Genomic DNA, 22,510 nt, shown 5'->3' with positions numbered 1-22,510 from the left:
ATAAACATACGGTAGACATCGTGATTGAGATAACGATGATATTCAATTGATCGCGGTAAATCGAGCTTATGGAAATCGCCTTCTCTCTTAGCCTCTTTCTTCTCTACTTAATATTCTTAGGAGATATAGAGAACGTAATATTGTGATACCCTATTGATGATTAATGGGTCTCTTAAATAGGCAGAGAGAGGGGACAAAATCCTCTAAAGATATATTTTAACTTATCATCAAAGTTAATAAATAATAAACATATCTTTAGTTTTAATAGAAGATTTTATCTTCTTTCTTTATCCTTATTTTATCAAATTAACATATTCCATAAAATAACCTTAATGTTATATGGGCCACATAATGGTATTTAATGAATATCTTACATTCTCCCACTTGGTCCATATGACAAAACTTTAGTGGTCATATAGGAACAAACATAAGGCGCGCATAAATGTTGAATTGATGTGTTTAAAGGCGTATCTTAATTACCCTTAGTTGATTTGAATCATCGATTAGGATCATAGCGGTTCTACATTAATGAAAGAATGCAGTCCCTTCCATGTACCACTAACTGACAACCAAAGCAACTAAGTCTGTACAAGTAGAAGTAAACATAATGGTCCCAATTAATGTCTCGACGAAAGACTAGTTCTGTTATCATGCATTGCTATAATATGTACATAAATAATCCATAACATGAAACAGAAATTTCAGAAGTTGCTTTAATGAATATTCGAAAATCAATGTCATAACAAAACACATAGCAATCCATAAAGTCATGAGAATAAATACGAAGGGAAACATTAGTGATCACCCTCAAGGCCCATAGCTTCAACATGTTGCTTAAATGCCTTAGGAGGTAATCCCTTCGTTAGTGGATCTGCTATATTAGCACGAGTGTTGATGTGCTCAATTGACACTTTCTTCTTCCGAACTTCGTCCTTTACTGATAAGTATCTCAATTCCAGGTGTTTTATACCTTTAGAATACTTATCATTCTTGGAAAAGAATACATCTGCGGTGTTGTCAAAATGAATTTTCAGCGGCCTAGCAATGGAATCCATAACTGTAAGCCATGAAAGGAAATTCCACAACCATAATGCTTGAATTGATGCCTCAAAGCATGCTACGTACTCGGCCTCCATGGTGGATGATGCAATAATGGACTGTTTGGAACTTTTCCATGAAACAGCACCTCCAGCCAGAATGAACACGTAACCAAAAGTGCTCTTCCTAGTATCCACACATCCAGCAAAATCTGAGTCCGTATAGCCAATCACCTCAAGGTGATGAGTATTCCTAAAAGTGAGCATAAGTTCCTTTGTCCCTTGTAAGTATCTCAGCACTTTCTTTGCAGCTTTTGAATGATCAATACCTGGATTGCTTTGATAGCGACCCAGCATGCCAACTACAAAACTGATGTCTGGTCTGTGCAAACTTGTGCATATCCCAAACTCCCTACAAGAGACGCATAAGGTAGTTTTTCATTCGATCACGTTCCAATTCACTTTGAGGACATTGACTTAAGCTGAACTTGTCCCCTTTCTGAATTGGAACAACATTAGGATCACATGCTGCTATGTCAAAATTTTCCAAAACTTTTGTGATATAGGCCTTTTGAGACAAACCTAAAATCCTACGTGATCTATCCCAGAATATTTCTATCCCAATCACATAAGAAGCGTCTCCCATATCTTTCATTTCAAAGTTTTGAGAAAGAAAGTCCTTGGTTTCTCGTAATAAACCAAGGTCACTACTTGCTATTAGGATATCATCGACATATAGGACCAGAAATGCGAACTTACTCACACTGATCTTCAGGTATATACACTGATCAACTATGTTTTCTGTGAACCCAAAGGTGGTAATGGTATCATGAAACTTAAGGTACCATTGCCGAGAAGATTGCTTTAATCCATATATCGACTTCTTTAACAAACAGACATTATTTTCCTTTCCTTCTATAATGAAGCCTTCTGGCTGGGCCATATAGACTTCTTCTTCTAAACTTCCATTCAGAAATGCCGTTTTCACACCCATTTGATGTAACTCTAGGTCAAAATGAGCTACTAATGCCATGATTATACGAAGAGAATCCTTCTTAGAAACTGGAGAGAAGGTCTCATTATAATCGGTGCCCTCTTGTTGATGGAATCCTTTAGCCACAAGTCTAGCTTTATGTCGTTCGATTTTACCAAGAGAGTCGCGTTTGGTCTTATAGACCCACTTACAACCGACTTTCTTATGTCCTTCTGGTAAATCAACCAACTCTCAAACCTGATTTGTGGCCATTGATTTCATCTCTTCGAACATGGCATCGATCCATTTTTCAGGATCTTTGCTTTTCATGGCTTGTGAATACGTAGCCGGATCTTTCGCCAATCCATTGTTAAATTCACCTTGTTGCAAATACAGAATGTAATCATCTGAAATAGTTGGTCTTCTTTGTCTTATAGACCTCCTTAATGCTATCTCAAGTGCTGCATTCGTATTCGGTTCAATGGCAATAGGCTCATGATGGAGTGCGTGGTCATTGACAATTGGTTCTACGATATTAGTTGGGACAACGTCATTAGGTAGAATAGTGTCAATCGAGATCCTAGGCACGGGAATTGGTATATGTGCCCGAATCTCTCTAATGGCCACTTCTCTGACTGTATTACTCTCACTGATTTCGCCATTTTCAATGAATTTGGCATTGCCGATTTCTACAATTCTGGTACTATGATTAGGACAATAAAATCTATACCCTTTTGATCTTTCTGGATACCCGATGAAGAATCCACTTATGGTTTTTGCATCGAGTTTCCATTCATGTGGATTATAAATGCGTGCTTCTACTGGACATCCCCAAACATGTAAATGTTTCAAACTGGGTTTCCATCCTTTCCACAACTCAAATGGTGTTTTAGGAACAACCTTACTGGGAATCCGGTTCATGACATACACATCAGTCATTAGAGCATGCATCCACAATGATATGGGTAAATTAAAGTTACTTAACATACTCCTAACCATTTTTAAAAGTGTATGATTACGTCTCTCAACAACACCATTCATCCATGGCGAACCAGGCCTTGTGTACTGAGGTACTTTCCCTAATTTTTCAAGAAGTTTAGCAAAAGGACCGGGACGTTGTCCTGACTCATCATATTTACCATAAAATTCACCATCTCTATCAGACCTAATGATTTTCACCTTTTTTTACCTAATTATCTCTCAACCTCTGTTATGTAGGATTCTACTGCATTCAGAGATTGAGATTTGTCATGCAAAAGGTAAAGATAACAATAACGTGAATAATCGTCAATAAAGGTGATAAAGTATTTTTCTCCTCCAAATGAAGGATAATAGAAAGGTCCGCATATGTCTGTATGTATAATTTCAAGCAGTTCAGTACTTCTTGTGGCTCCTTTCTTGGTGTGTTTAGTTTGCTTACCTTTAATGCAATATACACAAACCTCAAAGTCAGTGAAGTGGAGACTCGGAATAATCTCTTCTTTCACTAATAACTTAACTCTGTCTTTGGATATATGACAGAGCCTTTTATGCCACAAAAGGCAGAACTTTCACTTGACCTTTTACGTTTCAAATTCATTTTAGGATGCAACGTTACTAGGGATTCAGAAAAGAAATTATCAAGAATAATTTGATATAAACCATTAATTAAAATTCCTGAACCAACTAAGTTATCATTCTTAAACAAACTGAAACGTCCATTACCAGTAGATGAATGAAAGCCATCGAGATCAAGTTTAGACAAGGAAATCAAATTGTGTGAAATAGAAGTAACATAAAGAGTATTTTCTAAATCTAAGTGAAATCCAGTACTTAAAACTAAACGAAAGGTTCCAATGGCTTCTACTGGTGCTTTCATCCTATTCCCCATATAGAGGTAAGCTTCATTTGGTTTTATGTTCCGGGTTGTAAGATATCCCTGCATCGAGTTTGAAACGTGAACATTAGATCCAGAATCAATCCACCATGTATTAGAAGGTGCTTCTACAAAGTTAGATTCGAAACATACAAAAGCCAAAGGCTTACCCTTCTTTTCGAACCATTCTTTGCGCTTTATGCAATCCTTCTGAATGTACCCATTCTTTTTGCGAAAATGGCAGTTATCATTCTTCTTACTTTTCTTTGGTGGTGGTTGACTGGAATTGTTGGAAGAGTTATTCTTATCGGAGGAACCCTTTTATTGTCCCTCCAATTTTTCTTTCCGAATTTCTGCTTCCCATTCCCATGCATGTAGTTTGCATTTGGTAAGTGGCTACTTTGATCCTTAATTCTAGCCTCTTCTTGAACCAGTTTATTGGTCAATTGATTCACATTCCACGTTTCCGTAATCGTGTTATAATGAATCTGAAAAGGACCATACTGTTGAGGCAAAGAGTTAAGGATAAACTGGACTAGGAATGAATCCTCTACTTTCATGCCCAGTTTACCCAATTTTGCAGTCAAATTAGTCATGTCAAGTACATGTTGATGCATGGTTTTAGAGCCATCATAACGGGTTGTTGTGAGTTCAGCCATAAGTTTCCCGGCAACAGCCTTGTCGCCAGGCTTAAAGCGTTCAATGATTATCTGTAAGTACCCTTTAGCGGTTAAGGTATCACTTTCAGGAATTGAAGACTTAATATTGGATGTTGTTGTAAGACGTAGGAACTTCAAGCACAGTTTATTGGCTTTAGTCCAAGCATTATGGGCCAGTTTCTCTTCAGGTGTGGACTCAGCCGTAAGGTCAGCTGGCTTATCCACAATCAAGCACGAGTCTATCTCAAGTACACCCAAATAAAACTCCACATGCTCTTTCCACTCATTATAGTTAGTTCCATCTAGTTCAGGAACAGAGTTGATAAAGAAGTTATGCTATGCTGGTTGAAAAACTACAATACATAGATCCAACTTATAATCATTAGATTTGGGAGGCAATAAAGTAAAATGGCATACATGACTAAGATTTTAACGTACATGAATGATTTACTTCTTACAAATTAAACAAGTATGTTATCTGTGGATATCCAATACATGCTTAATCACATACATAAATCATCTACTTAATGGCCATATTCTTCTTATGATGCAAGGTCTACCTGTGGGTATACCATCATGGTAAGAATTTAACCAATCATTAATATTACTTATTCTGACATCCAAAACGTACTTTGAATCTACTGTGGCAGATTGCAAACAATTATATGAATGTCATATTTGTGTGATTCAACATTCAATACATGTTTTTGATTCTACTGTGGTAGATTTCAAATTTTAATATGAATGTTTCTTAATTGTGAAATACAATCACTACACAAATATCAATTTTTATAACAAGAAAGCAATAAAATAATTAAATCATTCCGAACAAGAAATAGCAGCAGCTTAAGCCTAATTCATGACTTAAAAAACACAATATACAAATTAATTAAATGTCGCAGTTGACAACAACAAACATAAACGAATTTGGCCAATTCTGTAATGGCCATGACTGCAGAAGACAACAGCAAATCCAGATTTTTCCTCCTTGGTTCAGTACTTACAATCCACAAATCATGCTTGAACAGTAAACCGACATGTACCCAACAATTTTTTTTAAACCAGTAAACAATAATTCGGATTAGTGGAGGAAACACTCAAAAATTCGAAGATTTTATCTTCTTTCTTTATCCTTATTTTATCAAATCAACATATTCCATAAAATAACCTTAATGTTATATGAGCCACATAATGGTATTCAATGAATATCTTACATGACCATGTTCCCTATGCCTTTGGAATTATAGTACTCTACTATCTTCCTTGAATATTTCTAACAGCAAACTGCATGAACGCTGCCAAACTTGTCATTCGTGTTTAACAATATCGAATTCAGAGATTTGAGTTCCAATGAGTTTCATGGTCCTATTCCACTTTTCATACTCTTGGCACCAAAGCTATATTTGTCCAATAATAAATTCTCAAGCTTCCCTCCCATCCAACATGAAGCATCAAATTTATCCTCTTGGCAAATCGATCTCTCTAACAACCGTATATCAGGATCACTTCCTGGTTGGATTTTCCACATCATTGGCCTTCGAATTCTCAACCTAGCGTACAACATGTTCTCTGGGGCAATTCCTAGCAATATAGGATCCTTGCGGAATCTTAATGCCCTTCACTTGAACAATAACAGACTATCAGGAAACCTGCCGCCTTCATTTAAAAGCTGCACCGAACTAGTTATCCTCGAGCTTGGAAACAACAACTTCTCAGGGAGTGTGCCTTTGTGGTTAGGAGACAGCATGTTGTCGTTAATTGTTCTCGATTTAAGGTCAAACAATGTCACTGGGAACTTACCTACTAATCTTTGCCAACTTCAGAGGCTTCAGGTATTGGACCTATCCAGTAACAAAATATCGGGATCTATTCCGCGTTGCGTCCATAACTTCACTTCCATGGCTACATATGATACTCTCAGCATCTATGATGGTCCTTCATCCTTCTTTTTGAGTTATGGTCCAACGGAATTTATTGACTATGCAACAATTATGTGGAAAGGAATATTGGCAAACGAGTCTGGTGGAAATCTACCACAACTGAATGTTATTGATCTTTCCGATAACTTTTTGGTGGGTGATATTCCAAGTGGTTTCACTTCTCTTAAATATTTGAGGTCTCTAGACTTATCAAAAAATAAACTGAATGGAAGTATTCCCTACGAAATTGGTCAACTCAAAATTCTTCAAGTCCTGAAATTATCATCAAACACGCTTGGTGGAGTATAAATCATATATTTTCTTTCCATATTTCAAAAAATCAAATCAGTAGCATATCTTCTCTCCTAGAAAAAATAAGATTTGTTAGAGGATTTCTAGGGATTGTTTTCTTGATTTAAAGACATGTAAATTCTATAAGAACCATCTCTCAATTGAATATACGCATAGCATTTTATCATCAATTCATTAGCTTAACATGGTATCAGCCTAAAACACCGATCCTGTTCATGTCTACCCCACCCGATCCGGCTTCGTCCGCTCAAGTCTTGGCCATGGCTGCAACCTCCAACGCCGGCCCTATAATCCAGCTTCCAAAGATTCACCTCCGATTGGAACGCGCAAATTACTCCTTGTGGCGCGGCACCATTCGTTCGGCTCTTGAAGCCTACGAACTTGACCCCTATCTTGTCCCGAACGCCGCGCCTCCTCGTGAAATAATGGTCGCTGCAACCGCCGCTGTCGCAGCCCACACCATCGTTAACCCAGCATACACCGCCTGGGTTCGTAAGGACCGTCTGGTTCTTGTCTGGATCCACTCCACCATCAGCACATCGCTCCTAGGTCTCGTCGCCAGAGCCACCACATCGCACGAGGCTTGGACCATCTTGGAACGGATGTTTCACGCTCAAACAAATGCTCGCCAGATGCACCTCCGCCAGCAACTTCAGACGCTTCAAAAAGGTTCGTCTACAATTCTTGAGTACTTTGAAAAGAAGCGTGCTATTGCGGATAGTCTCCTTGAATGCCTTGTTGTCATTCCCGATGCCGACTTGGTGACCTATATTGTCTATGGTCTCGGCCCTGCTTATGGGTCGTTCCGTTCCGCGCTCAGCCTCCATAGCGGTGCTCTAACATCTGATGATCTCCTCAACCTTCTCCTCCAAGAGGAACAACGACTGGAAGAGGAAGCCACTGCCCTTCAATCTGTTGTTCCGGAAGCAAACGCCGCCTTCCGCGGTCGCCGCAGCAACAACAACTCCTCCACTGCCGGTCAACCATCGCGTGAATCTTCACACCCCAAGTGTCAGATCTGCTCCAAAGTTGGTCATGAGGCGCGGAATTGCTATCAACGACACAATGTCACCGCCTACCCCCCAACTCGCCGCGCCAATGCATCTGCCAACGGTCCAGCTCCGCATAAGCACTCCTCGCATCCGCAGCCACAGTCCACTGCGTCTGCATATCTGGCCGAGTCCTCTCCCTCCAGCCTTCACGATCCCTGGGTTCTGGACTCCGGCGCGACGCACCATGTCACCAATGACCTAGGGCGCCTATCCATCAATCACTCCTATGACGGTAACGATGGCCTGCTGATCGGTAACGGTACATCTCTTCCCATTTCGCATATAGGTCGTTCTATTCTTCCTGTATCAAATATTTTATCTAAACACATAAACCTACAGCATGTCCTATTTGTTCCTCAAATTCACAAAAATCTAATCTCTGCATCAAAACTATGCCGTGACAATAACTTATATCTTGAACTTCACCCTTATCATTGTCTTGTGAAGGATCTTCAGGGTTGGACGTTACTAAGAGGGGCTCTTAAAAATGGCCTCTACGGGCTTCCCATCCCACCTTTGAAGCCTACAACCACCGACCACCCTCCTCCCCGTGCTTACCTTGGCGAACGAACCACCTTACAATGCTGGCACCACCGTCTTGCGCATCCCCATGAGTCTGTACTACGTCGTCTTGCTTCCGCTTATTCCCTTCCTACCTCCTCAAATAACCTGTCGCAGATTTGCTCCTCGTGTCAACTTGGAAAATGCCACCGACAGCCTCTTCCGCGTCGCCAACAAACGTCCACAACGCCTTTCTCCTTAGTCCACTCCGATGTATGGGGACCGGCTTCGTGTCTTTCGTTAAATGGTGATCGCTATTATGTTTCCTTTATTGATGATTGCACCAAGTTCATTTGGATATATTTTTTATCTAATAAATCCCAAGTTTATCCTATGTTCCTGCAATTCAAACAAATGATTGAAACCCAAATTTCCACCAAAATAAAAGCCTTGCAAACCGACTGGGGCAGGGAATATCGCTCCGTCTCTACCTTGCTCACCACTCTCGGTATTCAACACCGAGTCTCTTGCCCATATACTCCCGAACAAAACGGATCCGCTGAGCGACTAAACCGAACCATCACTGAAAAAGGCCTAGCCCTACTCGCCCACTCAAATCCCCCCCTCAAATTCTGGGCACACGCCTTTCACACCGCAGTTTACGCCAACAACCGCACGATCACCCTCACTCTCGGTTTCACATCACCCTTCGAAAAGCTCTACAACCGTGTCCCCGACTACAGCTTTATGAAGTCGTTCGGCTGCCTGTTCTTTCCCTTCATCCGTCCTTACACCAAAACGAAGCTCGAATTTCGGTCCGTCCCTTGCATATTCATCGGCTACAGCCCCAAACACAAACGTTACTCATGCTACCACATACCTACCTCCAAAATATACATTGTTCGCCACGCCATGTTTGATGAGACGCGTTTCCCATACTCTGCTACCGACCACTCTCGGAACCAGACTGCCGTGCCTCTTCCCACTTCCACCGTCCCTCTCCAGCTTGCTTCCGCCATCACCCTATCCCCGCCATCCTTACCGGATCCGCCATCCTCACCACCCACTGACCCGTCCCCAGCTACCGACGCACCCCCTCCACAACCACAACCCACAGCCCCCTCATCTGCACCACCACCCACATACCCTGGAGCTCCCTCTTATTTTCGTTCGGCTCCGAGTTCCGAACATTCGATGGTAGTCCGCTCCCGTACAGGTAATCTCAAACCCAAAACTTTTATCACCACTAAATATCTTCCACCTGCTGATGATCCTTCCACAATTGCACCTAAACTCTTTATTCATGCCACTAAAAATCCTAAATGGCAAAATGCGATGCAGTTAGAATATGATGCTCTATTGCGTAATGGGACTTGGGACCTTGTTCCCCGGCCCATTGGTACTAATGTGGTTGGTTGTAAGTGGGTTTACAGGATCAAGACGAACCCCGATGGCTCAGTGGATAGATATAAATCCCGTCTTGTCGCAAAGGGGTTTCATCAAGAGGAAGGAGTTGACTACTTTGACACATTTAGCCCCGTCGTCAAACCCACTTCCATTCGCATTGTTCTTAGTGTTGCGGTCTCCCATGGCTGGCCGCTACGACAAGTGGACGTCAACAACGCCTTCCTCAACGACGACCTCACCGAAACCGTGTTCATGGATCAACCACAAGGCTTCGTCTCCAATGCCTTCCCATCTCACGTCTGTCGCCTTCGAAAGGCTCTTTATGGGCTCAAACAGGCGCCTCAGATGTGGTTTCACAAGCTTCAGCAATGTCTCCTACATCACGGCTTCAACTCTTGTCGTTCCGACACCTCTATGTTCATCCGATGCACCGCCTCCTCCACCACATATGTTCTAGTGTACGTCGACGACCTTATTATCACTGGGTCCGACTCTGCCTTCATTGAAGACTTCATCCGTCGTCTCAACACATCCTTCTCACTCAAAGACCTCGGTGATCTCCGATTCTTTCTTGGGATCGAAGTGCAGCGCCATTCCACCGGCATTCACCTATCCCAGCAGAAATACATCTACGACATCTTACACCGTTGTGGCATGTCTGGTGCAAAGCCCATTGCGTCGCCTGCAGAACCAGCTTCTCGCCTTGTCCAAGCCGGTGACCCGTTCTCTGATCCACACAAATATCGCAGCATTGTCGGTGCTCTTCAATATGCTACGATTACCCGTTCGGAGATCTCGTACGCAGTCAACCGCGTTTGTCAATATATGCATAACCCAACTGAGCTTCACTGGGCTACTGTCAAACGCATCCTGCGCTACCTCAAAGGCACCACTTCTCATGGCTTGGTCTTCGGCAAAGCAACAGACACGCGGCTCGTCACCTTCACTGATGCCGGCTGGACTTCGGACCCCGACGACTGCCGTTCCCAACACGTCTTCTCCATCTACTACGGCGGCAATCTGATCAGCTGGTACTCTTGAAAACAAAAGGCCGTGGCCCGCTCCAGCACGGAAGCGGAGTATCGTGCTATCGCTTTTTCCGCGGCAGAACTAATGTGGATCCAACAGCTACTTGGCGAGATGAAGGTTCCTGTCACTGGTCCTCCAATCATCCTTTGTGACAACCTCAGCGCAACCTTTCTCACGGCCAATCCAGTCTTCTATCAACGCTCCAAGCACATCAAGCTTGACTACCATTTTGTGCGCGAGCAAGTTCAGGCAGGAGATCTCGTGGTTCGACATGTTCGCGCTAATGATCAAGTAGCTGACATCTTCACCAAGGCAGTGGGATCATCACGTTTTCAATCTCTCCAGCACCTCCTCCTAGTTCGTCCGTCCCGTTGAGCTTGCAGGGGGGTATAAACCATATATTTTCTTTCCATATTTCAAAAAATCGAATCAGTAGCATATCTTCTCTCTAAGGAAAGATAAGATTTGTTAGAGGATTTCTAGGGATTGTTTTCCTGATTTAAAGACATGTAAATTCTATAAGAACCATCTCTCAATTGAATATACACATAGCATTTTATCATCAATTTATTAGCTTAACATGGAGAGATTCCACAAAGCTTGTCTGATTTGACCTTCTTGAACACATTGAACCTGTCGAGCAACAACCTGGCAGGAAGGATTCCAACAAGCACTCAACTACAGAGTTTTGATCGCTCATCTTATGGTGGAAACTCTAAGCTATGCGGAGATCCACTGCCCACCATATGTCCTATGGATATACTACAACAACCAGCGACAATTTTGGTTGATCATGATCACACTGGAGAGAAAGATGATGAAACCTTTGATATGCAAGCCTTTTATGCTGCTCTAGGATCCGGATTTGCGTTTGGTTTCTTGGGTATTCTGGCGATACTGACTGTCCATGCTCGTTCTAGACACGCGTTCTTCCACTTTGCGAGTGAATTTGGGGATTGGATCTATGTCAGGATATTCTTGTACCTATCCGGAAACAAGAGGCGTCTTTGTTTCTGAAAGGAGTAGGTTGAGAGACTTTGAAGCAATGATATTATCCTAGCTTACTATTGCAATTTTATGTTTTCCAATATGTGTGTGTGGTTTATGTAATTTTGGAATTTGAAATTCCCCCCTGAACCTTCTATGTAGTGTGTTTACAACGTAAACTTTTATTCTATTGACAATCCGCGTATTTAGTCTGAACATCCCATTCTTCTATATGAAGATTAACTTGGTTGTTCTTGGTTTTACAATTTCAACCCAACTCAAAGATGTGACTCGATCAAAATAACTTCCGAGATTAACGGTTGCTTCCATCTAGATTTTGCAAGGAAATCAGCAGCTTGGTTGCCGGTGCGTTTGATATAATTGAACTTGATTGCCCGGATTGTAGAACTCAATTTGTGAATGTCTTGAATAATGGTGTCGATCTCCCATGGGACTTTCCACGTACGCTTCAGACTATTAATTACTGTGAGGTTGTCACCTTCGACGATGACAAAACGATAAACGCGGCTAAAGCTTCGACCTGGAGAGCGTTATTAGCATGTATTTCACTAGTGTCAGCATGAATTATTTTCCCACATTGATGTCTAATGATATAAGCTATATATCCTGACTGGTCTTTAAAGGAGTCATCAAATTTAATTTTAATCCAATTACGAGGAGGCTTTTTCCATCTATGTTTGGTCGTGTCAGAGAGCTTCCGAGAGGAAAGGAACTTCCTATGGTTATTTTGTTGATTTATGATATCATTTTTATTCCATAAGTCTAGTTGAGTTAGAGCAGTTGCAATGATAGAGTTGAAAATTTGATTCTATGATTATCACTGTTTCTAAAAATAATGTTATTTCTAGTTTGTCAAACATTCCACCAAATGAAGAAAGCAAGGGGGAGATTGGTGTTAGAGTTTCTAAAGTTTTGTAAAGAGGTTAAAAAATCCCCAGAATCAGAGAGGGAAAAGGAAAAGCCAGTTCTACTATCCAACCAGGAGAATAAGTCTTTTGTGAAGGAGCAGTTGAAGAAAATATGATTAGTAGTCTCATTCGCGCAATGCCAAAGAGAGCATTGATCACTGACTCGGTGAAAGAATCTATTCAGTGTTTCAGTAGTAGGAAGACAATCAGAGCAAGCTTTCCAAAGAAAATTCTTAATTTTAGAAGGTAAATCAAGGTTCCAAAAGTTAAAAGGAAGAGAATTATTTCCAGCACTTCGAGAGGCAAAGAAAGCCGATTTTGAGAAGGGAACTCACCATCATTTGAAGGGGACCAAATGATCTTGTCATCTGTAGAAAAACGGGGGACGTAAAATGTCTTAATTTGTTCTACTATTTGAGAAGGGAGAAGGGAATTAAGCAAATCAGTATTCCACTGTCTATCAGGAGTCCAAAACAAATCAAGAGTGGAATTCCTATCATTAGAACCTAAGTAAGGGGAAAGGTCAAGGTTAGGGTGCCATTTAGCAATCCAAATTTGATTTTAGAACCATTACCCACCTGCCATTTGATAAGTGTCTTAAATTTATCTCTAATAGAGAGAAGACGATTGAACTGCCAAGATGAAGAAGTTTTTTTTTGAATATTAAGGATGTCCCCGTTAGCAGGATATTTTTCGTAAATAATAGAAGTCCACAAAGAGTTTGGGCTATTCAAGATTTTCCATAAAAGTTTTATTTGTAAAGCTTCATTATTCTCCTGAGCAAGACGAAGGCCAACACCACCTTCATCTTTGGGTTTGCAAATTTTATCCCAACTGATTAGTGGATGGAAATTCCCAGAATGTTTATTCCAAAAGAATCTGTTATGAATATCATCGATTTCAAGACAAACACCTTTTGGTAGAAGGAAACATTGCATCAAATGGTTGAGTTTCGAAGAGAGATTTGTCTGTATTAAGTGAATTCTGCCAGCTTGTGATAAAGAGTTAGCTTTCCATTTAGCTAATTGTTTTTTAGGATTGGAGATGTAATCCTCAAAAAGATTATTACAGACTCGACCGTTTACAATAGGGATTCCTAGGTATTTTTCCAATTTCGTGGTGATAGGTATGTTTAAATGCGATGGTAAGTTTAATTGTGAACTACGCGGGAGTCCTTTAGAAAATTGAATAGAGCTTTTGTTGAAGTTTATACTTAGGCCGCTTTGTCTTGAGAATTTTCGAAGGAATTTTTTAGTGAAATCCATATTTTGACTTTTTGCTTCAGAAAAAATAATCGTATCATCGACGAAACTTAGGAAACGAATGGTACTACCGTTAGGAACAAGACTGATACCAATGTGGCGAGCTGGGTGAGCAGCTGCAATTGCCATTGCTCTGGCGAAAAATTCCATGGCCAGGATAAAAAGGAAGGGAGCAATCGGGTCACCTTGTCGTAAGCCACAAGACGGAGAAAACTCAGCGCCTGGTTGGTTATTAACAAGAACGGAGATTCGAGGAGTAGTGATACATTGTTTAATGAGAGTAATCCATATTTTAGAGAATCCAAATTTGTTTAATACTTTGAATAAGAAATTCCAGTCTAATTTATCATAAGCCTTTTCCATATCTATTTTGATAGGCATTAAGTTATTTTTCTTTTTATTGTGTTTGTGAAAGGTATGAAATATTTCATGAGCAACTAAAATATTATCATGGATGATGCGACCCTCCACAAAAACCGCTTTGGAAGGGAGAAATTATTTTTGGGAGAAGGGTTTTTAGCCTGTTTGCTAAGATTTTTGAAATAATCTTATAGGATGAGTTGCAAAGACCAATTGGTCTATAATCATTGATAGTTATAGGGGAGTCCTTCTTGGGAATCAAGACAATGAAGGAGTGATTCCATTGAGAGAGGAGGTGTCCAGAGTGAAAGAATGCTTTAATAGATTCGAATAGAGATGGATGGTTGATTTTCCAATTTTTTTTTATAGAAGTCAATTGGGAACCCATCAGGCCCCGACATTTTATCAGGAGGTTGATAAAAAACTACAGTTTTAACTTCAGTTAAAGTTGGGGTTTTATTGAGGAGTAAGTTTTCTTCATTGGTAATTAATGTAGGAATAATAGATAACTCTTCAAACGAAATATGTGTGTTGGTATTGGAAGTTAGTCTATTTGCTAGTTCTATAGTGATAGCATTTGAAATATCTTCTTGAGTATGAAGAATTGTGTTATCCCTGGTCTGAAAGGAGTGTATAGCTTGGCAGTAAGTTCTTATTTTTGCAATAGAGTGGAAATATTTGTTATTTTGGTCGTTAAAGGCATGGTGCTTTATTTTGGATCTCCTTTTCCAATAATTGTTGTGGTAATCTAGAAGAGCAGTATGACGAGAAGTATGATTTTTGATTTTATATTTGAGGTAATTGTTCGAGGGATCTTGAAGGTGTTGAAGGTAGAGGTCTTCTAGTTTTTTTAGAGTTTGAGAATTGAGTATAATTATGATTGGTGTTTCTTTTGACCCAGGTTTTAGCATAAGATTTTAATATGTGTAGTTTTTTAGAAAATTTGAACATAAAGGACCCTTTAAGGGAGTACTTCCAAACTTTGGTAACCAAAGTCTCAAAGGATTTGAAATCAGACCAAGATTGTTCGTATCTAAAGGGAAGTTTAATTGCACTAGATTTGTTACCCATAGTGAAAGTGATCAGACAGTGAACCGAGGAGAAGAAAAGGGTGATGCTTAACCATATTGTTATTAGATAATGGGGTAAGAGAGGCATGAAGAAGCACACGGTCAAGACGTTCAAAGATATTATGGTAAAAGTTTCTAGTTTTTCTCCAAATGTAGGGGAAGCCTTTGAATTTAGTGTCAGTTAAACCAAGATCAGTAATAAGATTCTTTAAAAGATCAAAATTTCTTAAATAAGGATTAATGCCTCCCATTTTATCCAACGAAGAGAGGAGATCATTGAAATCTCCCATCAACATACAAGGAAGATGAAGTGCCATAATTTCATTTTTAACGAATTGCCAATAGTCATTTTTTAAACAATCTTTTGAAGGGGCATAAAGAAAAACCATTATGAAGTTGAAATTGTTAAAATTGCAATGGAGAAAGATAGTATTATTTAACGCTTTGTATATAGTTAAGGAGCGGGTGGAGCATGAGTTCTTAATCAGAACCCATAAACCACCTTTAGTACCATCAGCAGGGCAGAAAAAATATTTACCAAAGCCTAATATTTTAATATCATCAATAGACGGGTTATTCATTGTTTTTGTTTCCGAAATGCTGAGAATGTCTAGCCTATTAAGTCTCTGCAGATATTTGATTTATAGAGTAAAGGTTGGTCGATTAATACCAAGAACATTCCAATAGCCTATATTCATAAAATAAGGTTGAAAAAGTCTGCTACAGACTTGAGCTCATTTGAGATATAAAGGTAAAAAACCCCATGGTCCAAGATCGGACATGAAGCACCCCAAAGGCATTCCTCAATCGGAAAATGGAAGAGATTAATATAAATTGCACTGAATTTTAACCCTAAAAATGAACATTTAGAGTGCGCTCTTATCTTAAGGATTCTATGTTGACAGTTTGAGGGCCATAAAATTAGGAAGTTGTCAAAAACAATTATGCAGAAAGTATACACTGAGCAAAGAGTGAAAACATGTAGTTTCCGGCTAAATTTGTACAAAAAAAATGGTAAGATAATGACAATGTCTAATCAAATTACTGCAAATAGACTTCTAATAGTTGTTCAATAGAGACATCACTGAAGCAAAATAGTCTCTGAAAATATTAAAGCTATTACATTCAGCAGATTCAAAGCATTAAAAAAACATTCAGCAGAATAGTAGATGCAGTTACATAGCTTGTCAAGTTTACTTTCAAGGATCATTTCAGTTATGAAAATAACAAAAGAAGGAGAATAATCAAACTTCTTCATGTAGCTGAAAAGTTGAATAGTTGTATGAGTCAAAGGGCTTTCACCATTAAGTAAGAGGCATTTCCATAAAGCAGGTGGCTTTCGCCTAGAAACAAGGGGCTTTCGCCTGTAAACAGGAGATTATTTGCCTAAAATAAAAACAATATGGAAGAACAAATCAGGTTCTACCTCAAGAGAAAAATAAGGGAAGAAGGAAAAGAGTCCCACAACTTACCGAAAACAACCCAGACCAACACAAATGCATACAATGGAAGCCTGCACATGGGGAGGAGATCTAGAAACAAAATGGAACATAAGAATACGGAGCAACCTAAAGGAAAGAGATAGACTTACCTTGGAGGACAAAGCGTATGGAGGAGGGGTAGTGATATCGACTGGCGGAGGCCACCAAGGACGACACCGAACGGACTGAAGAGGACGCCAAATCTGCTATAGGATTCCTTTGCAGCCAAAGTATGGAGATCGTAGATACTGGAAGAAAAAAACCAAACTGAAGCATGCTCAATGGAGATGATGAAAGCATAGAATGAGAGAGGAAGGAAAAGATAGAGTAGCGGCGACAGAAACTATGATAGAAGGTGGGTTGGCTTTATAAAGTATTAATGTTGACCCGACTTATACAATTGAGGTTGACATGGCCTTCGCCTACAAAGGGATTAAGTCTTGTATAAAAAAGTGAAGACGTTTTTCGGTGCAAACTCGTGCAGATTATGTGGACTCATCATAGTCGTTGATTCCTTTTGATCAAAAGCATTTTACACGCTCCAATACATTATTAAGTGAACTACTCATCATAACTGGGTGAACTTTTTGGCATATTGGTGCACTCTCTAGTACACTACCAAGTGCACTTTACGAGTGCACTACTGGTGCACTCCCAAGTAGTACACTGGTGTACTACTCAATACACTAGGGTGCACTTCTCAGTAGTGTACCGGGCACTCGCGAGTGCACTTTGCGAGTGCACTACCAAGTGCACTCCACATTATGCACTGGTGCACTTTCTACTAGTCCACTGGTGCACTATTCAGTAGGGCACTATCTTAGTCATTACAGTCCTCACGAAAAATTAGTCTTCGACGGATTAACCCCCTTAAAATGTAGGTATGAATAATATGTTTGAATCCATGGATTTGAAGAAGGAAAAATAAAAGAAAATTAAACATAATGTCTAAAATACAAGTTTTAGGATAAAAGGAAAAAAAATAATACCTTTTTTCAAAAATGACAAAAATAACACAATAAAACATAAAAGTATACAACTTTTCTGTTTAATTTATCTTTTGTTTTGTAAAGAAAATAGGAAAAGCATCACAAAACATGGAAAATCAAGGAAAAAGAAATTACAATATAAATAAAAATTTGTAAATGTTGAAGCACCTAGGCATTTTCAGATTGAAAAGTTACATTGAAAGGAGAAGAAAGAGAAGGGTAGTCATGTCGTGCGATTTTATTGGTCAGAAATAATTATCTTGTCCGGTTTATTCTTCTTGCCTAAATTAATAATCTATAAGTGGTTTAGCCATTTTCCCCCGAAATTATTTATCCGGCCCCGACGTCAAAACTACAAACTTAATTTAGTTTTGGTCGAAATAACTAGGACCACAATACTTTAGAGGTTGATTGTTTTAATACAGGATATGAGACAGACATTGACATGAATAGATAAATTTGGTTTTTACAAAGTAACATTAATTATTGTTAGTTACCTTCCAATTATTGATCAAGAAGTAGAATAAAATATGATAACTATATAATAAACATACTTTTCCAAATTAGAATGCGTAATGATAAATGATTTTTACTAAAGTGTTAAAGTAGTATAAAGTGATAGTTCTAAAATAGTAAGATATTTAGGGCTTCCCATTGATATCCCATTGATATAGAAGTATAATGAATACACACCTTTTTCATAATCACCTAAATATCCTTCCAAGCATTCATTGACCTCGGAATTCTATAAACCACTCGACATTCTTCTAATCCATATTGTTTATTCTCTTCCTCTTCATTTTCTCGGACGTAGTAATCCGATCTCTTTTACTGCTCTTTATTCTCTTTGCAAGTTGAACAATCAAATTTACTTCATCCTGTCAAGATCCAGAATATAAATAGGTAATGTATTGACATTGAATTCCTAAGTTATTCTCTTTGTTTTTTTATTAACATGGAAATTCAAAAGTTTGTTCGCTCTATTAAAATTAACAGATCTATTGTGTGCTTGTTATTGACTCTCATTTTATTACTGATTAACCATACATTCATTGATATTTTTTTATTTGCGGTGGTAAATGGATAATCCATCACGAGTTATGAAAAAATGTAGGAAAAATCGAAGCAAAATCCATAGTTATATTGAAAACGGTTTAACATTTGATAGTGTAGTTCAAAAGGAAAAGACGAAGTTGTAAGTTAATCATTGCAGCAATATGTTGAAGATGAGTTATGTATCTCTCCATCCAAAATTTCCTCTCTTTTTAATATTACAGATGATGATGATTTGAATTCATTGAAATTCCAAAATACTGGACAAGCAGTTTGGAAAACACCTCTTTTTTGCTATTTGGAACCTGATGCAATCTTGGCTAAGCAATCAGACAATTCGAGCGAGGCAAACGTGAGACAGCCCCGACCATGGCGTCCTCCTTGGACAAATACTTAGTGTATATAGTTATTAAGTATTCTATTATTAATTCACATTCTCATTTTCATGCATTTTCTCTTTTGGGTGTGTGTTTCTCTTATGCTTAAGAGGACCGACCCATTAGTTAGAACAGGCCCAAGCCCAATAGGGTTTTGGAAGGTTTCATTTGGCTATATATAGCCTTCTTGTATTTCCTTTACATTTATGTTTAATGTAATTTGAAGTTGAGTTATCTCCTATTTTGCACTATTGCCACCCCAGCACGGGCTCGCACCTCAACGAGCCAAACACTTTATTGTTTCTTCTTCAAACGCGTTGTTATTCTGTTCCTTAAACACAAATCGACGATCCGGTGAACGTGCTCGATCTAGATCCACGCACGAGTTGAGTCGATTCGAGTCGATTTCGTATCAACTGGTATCAGATCACCAGCCGATTGATCCACCAAAGTCATCATCACCATCAGGCCGCACCAACGGGGCTTGCCTCCCCCTCCGACCCGAACCATCACCACGCATCATCTTCATCACCATTCATACCTACACACATCCTTCTCGTTACTGGGCTGAGACACCTCGGGAGAATCTCCATAGTTTCTTTCTCTTTCAATATTTCGATTTGAATTTTTGACGGAGAAAATCAGACTCATAAATCGGACTCCTCAAATTGGAATCGCTGCATTTGGAGTTGTGAGAAGGGAGAACGGAATTTTCCAAGACGGACCAACATTCAGGAAATCTAGTGTCGAGAGTTGCCGGCTCCGTGCCCGTTGAACATCGGTGACGGAGGCGGACACAATCATATTTGATAGCCATCACTTCCTTCAAATTTTCTCTGACCTTTGAGATGCTTTTGTGCGGTTACTGTTGAAGAGGAAAAGCCCAAACCTTGAGTTAAAAAAGAGAAAGACGAAGAGCCAAAACCTTTGGAGTTACCAGCAAGAACACGAATGGTTAAACGTTTCAATATTTAATCTTGGAATGAAGAAAAAAACTCTTTTTTTCATTAGAGAGGAAATTTAAGATACATATTTCTTGATCTGCATTTAGTACACCCAATTCATGGCCTATCGATATAGGCGCATTCCATGTTCCAACCTGGACTGGATCCCACCGCCTTCTTATATTTTATATGATGAGGTTCTACCCAAAACAGATGTTCGTCATCGACGGTTCACTGGGTATGATGATATCGACATGTTCATTGAATGGACCGATCATATGGAATTTCACTTTAGCCTTCGTGATTACAACGAGTTTGAGCAATTAGAGATGGTCATTCTTTGCCTCACAGGTTGTGCTCGAGACTAGTGGTATCATTTTGATGATGATAGGTGGTACCGGTGCCTACTGCTTATTGAGACATGGGGTCAGTTGGTGTTTTCCATGACTGAGAAGATCACTCCAGCACCAGAGCCTTTCGTATTACACTTTGGGGTACCTAGAGTCGGTCTTGTGTACTACATAGAGTCCCTGCTCTCTTTGACGTTTACACACTTGATCTCCCTTGCTCCTACCAGTTCTAAGGAGACTATGGAGGGATCATATGGGGTCCACGATTGGAATTGAAATAATACATCTTCAAATCCAAGGCCATAAGAAGTTATCATGCTGAGCATTGACGAAGAGAAGATGGATAAGAAGATCTTCTCATCTACGGAAAAAAGCATAAAGTGAATGAAGATGATGATCAAGTATAATTTAATCAGGATGATGGTCATGTAAAATTGAACTTTGATGAAGATAATGTCGAATTGAATGAAATTAGCAATTAGGATTATAATGGTTGTGATCACTCTGTGAGGATATTGATGGTAATGACTCTGAGGTGGATAAGGAGGAATGGGATTCTATAGAAGATATTGATGATGCTAAACTTTAGTGTAGAGCACACCGAGCACAAAGTGATATTGTTGATGTGGACGAAGACATTGTGAAGAAGACTTTGCAGAAGGAGATAAGATATGGAGACATCTATGAAACCAAGCTTAAAAGTAGAAGTTATTTAAGAGATTATACTTTGGAGATTTTTTTTAAATCAGGGTTAAGAGGTCTCAACCTGAACTTATATTTATAACGTGCAAGAATAGTAATATTCCTTTTTTATTCACAATGTCATTGAAGGGGGTACTAGTGTGTATGTGGTTTGGAAATTTGATATACACCATAGTTGTGGCTTGTTATACAACCATAATCCTAACAAGTTGGCAACTTTATTCTACATTGTTAAAAGAATACTTCCGAGATATGTTTTGCTATGTTATGTATGACAACCCAATAATTCATAAACTTACTTACTTTGTGCACTAAATGGAATTTAGATTTAATGGACGGAAAGTGGCACCTTATTCTAAGGAAACTATGGTTGCAAAGAAAGACCAAGGTATCGATACAAGTTATGTGAAAGCAAATCGTGCCATACACAAGGTTGAGGAGATGATTCGTAGTACTCCCGGTGAGATTTATACATATATTCATTCACAACTTGATATGCTTAAAAATAAAAATTCGGGAACATTCACATATTTAAAGAATGGCTCTTAAAACCGATTAGAGTTCTATTTCTGGTCTTTGGGTTATTGGATCAAAGCCTTTCCTTACTTGAGAAAGGTAAATATCTCATTACATCTATAATGGAAATACTAAAATAAAATGTGATAGTACTATTTAATTATTAATAGAGACAAGAAGAATATATATTATTTGTATTGGAACGATTGCAAGTTATAGCAGTAGATGAAGCACACTTGGGTGAATTCAGTAGAATTATTCTACTAGCCACTGGTCAAGAGTTCAACAAGCAAGTTAATCCCCTTGATATTACAATTTTTGGTACAGAGAGCAACACATCCTGGGCATATTTCTTTGAACAGTTGAGAAATGCAGTCGTATCGGGTTAATGTTGATACCTACTTTGTCTCTAATCGTCATCCTAGCATCAGGCACTTAATTAGGAAATATATTCTCTTGTTGGCCATGGATACTGCCTCTACCACCTTGACCACAAGTTGCAATCATTAAGGTGCGTACAAGATTTGCAGAACCTATGTTTCAAGGTAAGAAATGCTTACATGGTGGAAGAGTTCAATATGGAGCTATAAAAGTTGAAAATAATGTTATCAACCATGGTGAAAAAGATCTGAAAGTACCAATTGAGAGGTGGTAAAGGGCGCATTGACTTTAATAAAGATGCAATATAATGACCAAAAATAATGAAGAATGCTTGAAACCCGTGTTTAGGGAAGAGCATCGATGGC

The 22,510-nt window shown here is 39.1% G+C and overlaps 1 protein-coding gene across 1 annotated transcript; it reads left to right on the top strand.

Annotated features, from left to right (window-relative positions):
- The first annotated feature begins 5,696 nt into the window (after positions 1-5,696).
- Positions 5,697-12,776, top strand: LOC141247752 (uncharacterized). Its single transcript, XM_073669267.1, has 6 exons — positions 5,697-5,718; positions 5,805-5,839; positions 5,922-6,746; positions 11,333-11,724; positions 12,066-12,193; positions 12,601-12,776. Exons 1-6 carry the CDS (start codon positions 5,697-5,699, stop codon positions 12,774-12,776), a joined length of 1,578 nt encoding a protein of 525 aa, XP_073525368.1.
- Positions 12,777-22,510: the final 9,734 nt, after the last annotated feature.

The sequence above is a fragment of the Phyllobates terribilis genome, unplaced genomic scaffold (assembly GCF_046119375.1).
Source record: "Phyllobates terribilis strain yellow unplaced genomic scaffold, ASM4611937v1 Scaffold_3278__1_contigs__length_83711, whole genome shotgun sequence".
Classification (NCBI taxonomy): domain Eukaryota; kingdom Metazoa; phylum Chordata; class Amphibia; order Anura; family Dendrobatidae; genus Phyllobates; species Phyllobates terribilis.
Note: the sequence above shows the minus strand (reverse complement) of the source record. Positions and strands in the feature narration are given on the sequence as shown.

Bases quoted from the DNA above. Each gene is read 5' to 3' on its own strand.
- LOC141247752 (XM_073669267.1), top strand. From the start codon at position 5,697: ATGTTATATGAGCCACATAATG. The intron at 5,840-5,921 runs GTTTAACAATAT...TTGGCACCAAAG, and splicing joins CTGCCAAACTTGTCATTCGT to CTATATTTGTCCAATAATAA. The intron at 6,747-11,332 runs GTATAAATCATA...TAACATGGAGAG, and splicing joins CATCAAACACGCTTGGTGGA to ATTCCACAAAGCTTGTCTGA.